The sequence below is a fragment of the Sinocyclocheilus anshuiensis genome, unplaced genomic scaffold, assembly GCF_001515605.1.
Source record: "Sinocyclocheilus anshuiensis isolate Anshui unplaced genomic scaffold, SAMN03320099.WGS_v1.1 scaffold284, whole genome shotgun sequence".
NCBI classification, from domain to species: Eukaryota; Metazoa; Chordata; class Actinopteri; order Cypriniformes; family Cyprinidae; genus Sinocyclocheilus; species Sinocyclocheilus anshuiensis.
In genome coordinates, this window is record NW_015554266.1 from 65170 (window position 1) to 71194 (window position 6025).

The 6025-nt window shown below is 36.0% G+C and overlaps 1 protein-coding gene across 1 annotated transcript in view; it reads left to right on the forward strand.

Moving 5' to 3' along the window:
• The window catches only part of LOC107671328 (dual 3',5'-cyclic-AMP and -GMP phosphodiesterase 11A), a 73615-nt gene that overhangs the window by 61238 nt on the left and 6352 nt on the right, over positions 1-6025 (forward strand). Inside the window, exons 13-19 of the mRNA XM_016464223.1 lie at positions 232-341; positions 467-557; positions 2684-2784; positions 3387-3464; positions 3575-3638; positions 4206-4280; positions 5241-5324. Of these exons, the coding sequence (XP_016319709.1) occupies positions 232-341; positions 467-557; positions 2684-2784; positions 3387-3464; positions 3575-3638; positions 4206-4280; positions 5241-5324 (603 nt within the window). The remainder of the gene's footprint in view (positions 1-231; positions 342-466; positions 558-2683; positions 2785-3386; positions 3465-3574; positions 3639-4205; positions 4281-5240; positions 5325-6025) is intronic.

Consider the following 6025-nt stretch of genomic DNA (forward strand, 5'->3'; position numbering starts at 1 on the left):
TTTTAGGTAGGTGTGGCTGACTCTGAACTTTTATAAAGAATATCTCTTTGGATTTGAGACTTTAGTCTTTGCAACTTTACAGATCTTCTTTATGCAACAAGAGCTTGTAACACTCCAAAGATAAAGGAAAAATTGAAATCGCATCATATGACCCCTTTAATATTATTATCAGCATTAAAGCTATGGAGTGTGTGTGTTGGAGACGGTTTGTTTATGTGTGTTTATTTGCAGACGGCCGGCTTTCAGGAGACTCTGACTGAGATGGAGATTCTGGCTCTGATAGTTGGCTGCATCTGCCATGATCTGGACCACAGAGGAACCAACAATGCTTTCCAGGCCAAGTGAGACTCAGTCACTGCTACTCAACCACTGGTCCAATACAAATCTGGCATCTTCATTACGTGAGGCTGAATGCTGGATTTCTTCACTTTGCACATGAACAGAATGACATTTGTGTCTTTCTCAGGACGGGATCAGCTCTCTCTCTTCTTTATGGGACATCCGCCACACTAGAGCACCATCACTTCAACCATGCTGTTATGATCCTGCAGAGCGAGGTGAACTTGCAGTCACCATGAAATCCAAAGTTCAGAATTTGTGTGGAATGTCGCAGTGTTTATTATAAATGATTATCCGGGCACATACATACATATTTAATAATATGGACAAAATTGAGTCATGTCCAGCATATTGTTTCTCATTCAAGAAGCCGTTTTTCTCAATATACGCCACAATTGAGAAGAAAAGATGGGCGTAATTTCGGTTTCGGTTTCGGTAAACTACAGTACAAAGTTACTACAGATATTTAAAAACTTAAGTAGAACTTAAACTATTATACAAATTAGTTTACTGTAAGAGTTTGCTAACAATTTACAATAAATATCATTGTAGAACTTGATGCCAACAGTTTACAATGAGTTATTTAGAAACTGAGTCATACAACAATTTACCATCAATTCTATTGTAGAACTCCATCTACAATACTGCGCAAAGTTTACAATCTATAACATTCTTGAACTTAAGCCTTAATACAAATCAGTTTAAAATAATAAAGTAGGCAACCGATTTATTCTTGGTTTGCAAAAAAATATTATTATTGTAAACAACTCAAGTCAACTTAATTATACCAATAGACTTACTTTACAGTCGTTTTCATTCTACAACACAAACCATAATACAGTTTACAAGAAATTCAACTGGAGTAAATGTGCCGTTTGTAATCCATTCCTATTTAGAATTTAAACTACAATAAAAAACGTAATGAAGTGAGTACATCATAGAAATCAAAAATAATGACTTAAAATAGGTAGTAACTGAATGCTTCTATTGCGACGACTTTCAGACTTTCACTTCATATAATCAGCTAAACTAAACCAGTGCCATACAAGAAATTCTTTTAAGCACAGTAAATGAGATAACAAGGGAGAAGAGAGAGAGAGAGAGAGAGAGGTGAATAAATTACACTCTGTGGTAACTGACAGATGTTGACTGTGAATAATTGCTTTCTACAGATGCAGCGTGTTTATCTGAGTCACTGTCATTTGCATACAAATGAGCTTCGGTCATCATTTACTCAGAGAACGAGCGTGTCACTGACCAGCAGACAGACAAGTATTAATTAAGTTGGTCCTTAATGAAATGGGAACAGTTGCCCTGCTCTTTAATCTGGTAGGGCCCTATAGCTATCCTATTTCCCACCATGCTTCGCATTTACTGAAAAACAGAAGTTTACCGGAGTAAAATCAGTTTGAATGAGAACATCTAAATGACAACACCTTTGCTGAAAATAATTCAACTAAAGTGAAAATATTAAAATACTTTAATATACAATACTGTGCAAAAGTGGTAGGCCATTAGTACTCTCACCAACAAAAAAAATGGTTTTAAGTAGTGCTGGGCGGTATACCAGTTCATACCGAATACCGGTGTTTATTTATGTTATGATATGAATTTTTAAAATACCGCAATATCGGTGTATGTCGCTTAAACAACGTTCGGAACGCAACACTGTTTGAAAGGGGTCCCTTTTCACTGTTGCACTGTGGTGAGGGAACAGCTGTATGTGTTACTAAGCGTGAAAGTTCCGAAACTGAAGCTGTAGAACTAATAGAACGTGATGACAGAAGAACTCATCCACAATATCCACACTGACCACCACAAATATCCACCGCCCCCTGACAGCAAAATATATCAAATTAACTGGCTTAAAGCCATTGTTTTTGTTTGTAAAAATACTAATGGCCTAAGACTTTTGCACAGTAGTGTATATTTAATATATATGTCAAACATGCCACTCAATAAATGTAAGGCTTTGTGTGTATGTGTGTGTTTGTCATTGCTTTTCTTAAGGCAGCATGAGGACTCTCACTGTTCAAACTTCACACAGACTTTTTTTTTTTTTTGCGTGTTTAAATATCAGTTTATTTTAATCAGGCGCTCTGATGTAAGCATGCGTGGGTGGCTTGAATTCAGGGTTACATGTTAAATAATGGTATATTCATACACAAACCCACTTTATATAGAAATGTATCCTGACGTAGGACTAGAGCATTTCAGAAAAGTACAGATATATGTTCGCAAACATCTTTAAATGGACTCTTTGCAGTGCAGAACAATATTTAATGACACCAAAAGAAATGAAAATATTCTTGTTTAATAATTTCCATTTTCCTTGTCTCTCTAGGGACACAATATTTTCTCTAACCTGTCTTCCCATGAGTATGGAGAACTCATGCAGCTCCTAAAACAATCCATACTGGCCACAGACCTAACACTCTACTTCCAGTAAGTACTGAAATAACACACATCTCTGTCTCATTAGCATCAAATCAATTCACTATGAATGTGCCAAATCTTATATATTAATCTTAAATATTAATCAGCACTGTTTTCAGCATTGGTAATAATACGTTTTGTAATAAATGTATAATAAATAATCTTTCTTGAGCAGTCAGCATATTAGAATGATTTCTGAAGGATCATGTGACACTGAAGACTGGAGCAATGATGTTGAAAATTCAGCTTTGATCACAGGAATAAATTACATTGTACAATACATTTAAATATATGCATATTTCACAATATTACTGCTTTTACTGTATTTTTGATCAAATAAATTCAGCCTTGGTGAGCAAAAGAGAATTCTTTAGACACCAAACTTCTAAACAGTAGTGTATCTTTAATAAATGCCTAAAAACACTTGTGGCAATCTCTGCAGGGTTTTTTGTTGTTGTTGATTTTGTGCAAGTGTGTGAATGTGTCCCTGCTTCACATTGCAGCAGAGATTTGGTGATGTTTGTAGCAGATGATAAGTTTTCCTGACCCTGTACTGCCGCCGTGTGCCTGCTCTGTGAACTGCACAGTGCTCATGGAATTTTCATTCACAGGAACAGAAACTCCTTTTTTGAGCTGGTGAATAAAGGGGAATACAACTGGAATGTGAAGGAACACAGAGACATGTGCAGGTCAGTCATGTAAATGAACATGCCTGCACAAACACACACACACACACACACACACACACATACACTACCTTTACGTTTCTGATTCGAATTCATTTCTGAACTTCTCTCAGATCGATGTTGATGACAGCGTGTGATCTGGGTGCTGTCACGAAACCCTGGGAGATATCACGCAAGGTAGATGCCCTTACCCACAATACACCACAGATGAGTACGGAAATTAATATCACTGACACTTGTTTTTTCCGTATTTAAAATAAAGCTGAAATACTGGGGCCAGTTGCATAAACTTAGCCACCATCTTAAGACTGTGTCTTAAAAATTAGTTTGACCAACTAGCAGTTGCCAAAGGGTAATCAGTCTTACTTTTCCAATACAAATAAGACCAATCTACCTTTTCATAACTGAATTTAAAAAGCTATGACCAGTCTTGAAGAAAAACAATTAGTTGGCTAACTTTTTAAGACTAGTCTAAACCGTTTATGCAACCGGCCCCTGAAATAAGTTAAAGTTGAAGTACTAAAATTACTAAAATTAAAACGGAAATGAAATAATATAAAGCTAAATGTAAAAAAAAAAAATACAAAATCATATAAAATTACTAAAACTGAAATAAAAATGTAAATGAAAACTAAAAATACAAAAATAAAAGCTAATTAAAAATATTAAATACTACAATAGTACATGAATAACTTAACGCTGCTGACACTAGTGTGTTAACGTGTGTCTTCTGCTTTCTCACAGGTTGCAGAGCTGGTGACTAGTGAGTTTTTCGAGCAGGGAGACAGAGAGCGATCAGAACTGAAACTGACTCCCTCGGTGAGGTTAACACTTTCGAATCAACTGCCTCTTTATAGAAGGAATGAATTTTTATTAGAATGCCTAAATTTAGACAAAAGTGTATAGCGTTTTTACATGGTCATGACAGATCATGATAGAACTTTACAAATTGTTTGTTACAGATTGATCCAGTTATCTTAATATTGCATGAAAGTTTGCACACATACACACACACAAACTGCTACACACTCATCCACTTTTAAAAGGGAAATAGCTAGCAGCTTTTCCCATTGCCCTGGATTCTGAGGCAGAAGGTAACATTAGGAAGTCTCGGGATGGCACAGCTTTGAAGCTCTCTGTAGAGACGCTTGCCTCAGGTTAAAAGTCTCAGTCTTTTGCTCAGAGTGTGTGGGTGTTAGCATGATATATTCAAACACGGACCCTCTATCTCTGTGCTGCCACACACACGCACGCACACGCACACGCACACACACACACACACACACACACACACATTGTGAAAAGAGCACAGGCATCATCAGCTACAACAGACAAGTGCATTAAATTAATTGTCTTGAAGGCAAACATTAATCAAACAACCATCTATGACCATCTAATCACATCTGTAGGTGGAGATGGTGAACAATATAAAGAAAAACACATGAAAAGCTGTGTCTGTGTCTCTGTTTACCACAGAAAAATGTTATTGCTCAGAGGTTGCGCTTTTATATCTCTATATCTATGATTCATTTTAAATACATTTTTTTTAAATATACATACAAGTATATTTTTTTCTGTAAGTTCTCTCTTTAAAAGCATGCTAAAGTGCACTTCTTTTTCACAAAGGTCTGCATTTGCTCATTTAATCTCACTGAAAAGAAAAGAAAAGAAAAGAAAAGAAAAGGTTTCTTTTCATTTTCTATGGATAGGAACACTCCCAAACTGATTTGTGTTTAATCAATATTTATTAGTTTGTATGTGTGTGTGTGTGTGTGATAGGCGATATTTGACCGAAACCGCAAAGATGAGCTGCCAGGTCTACAGCTGGAGTGGATTGATGGAATCTGTGCGCCGCTGTATGAGGTAATGCTGTCCCACAATGCAGAATCAATACAGTCAATGAAAACTGACAATAATGTGAAAAAAATCTTGCATAGAGAACAATCAAAGAGGGTTTTTACACAAACCCTTAAAAAAAAAACATATTTATACATATAACTTAAAGCTTGAAGTGTGTCATTTCTGCCGCATTAGAGCCACCAAATGAAATCGTAAAAATAATTCCCCGTCTTCTATTGGATAGTCAAAGATAGCTTCACCCCAAACACACTTGATTGGTCTGTACCGGAAATCCAGTTACGAATGACTGACTTGTAAATGTCTTTGCATAATCAGGAAACACCAGGCTTTTTATGGCTCATATAGTGTGATATAATATGGAGCTCATACTTTAGGAGAAAAAAGCACCTCAGTTTTATTCAGAGACCCAAACGGAGTAAAAATGTGCAATTTGGTGCAGATGTTATTGTTTATATGGCCAAAAAGTAAGATGACAGTCTGATAGCTTGTAATGTAAATCATTAACATCTCAATAATAGTATAAGTATAGCAGACAACTTACATAAAATGCATATAAATATCAGTTGCCACTTTATATCTCACAATAATGTGACCCTGGACTACAAAACCAGTCTTAAGTGTCCATTTTTCGAAATTGAGATGTGTACATCATCTGAAAGCTGAATAAATAAGCTTTCCATTGATGTATGGTTTGTTAGGATAGG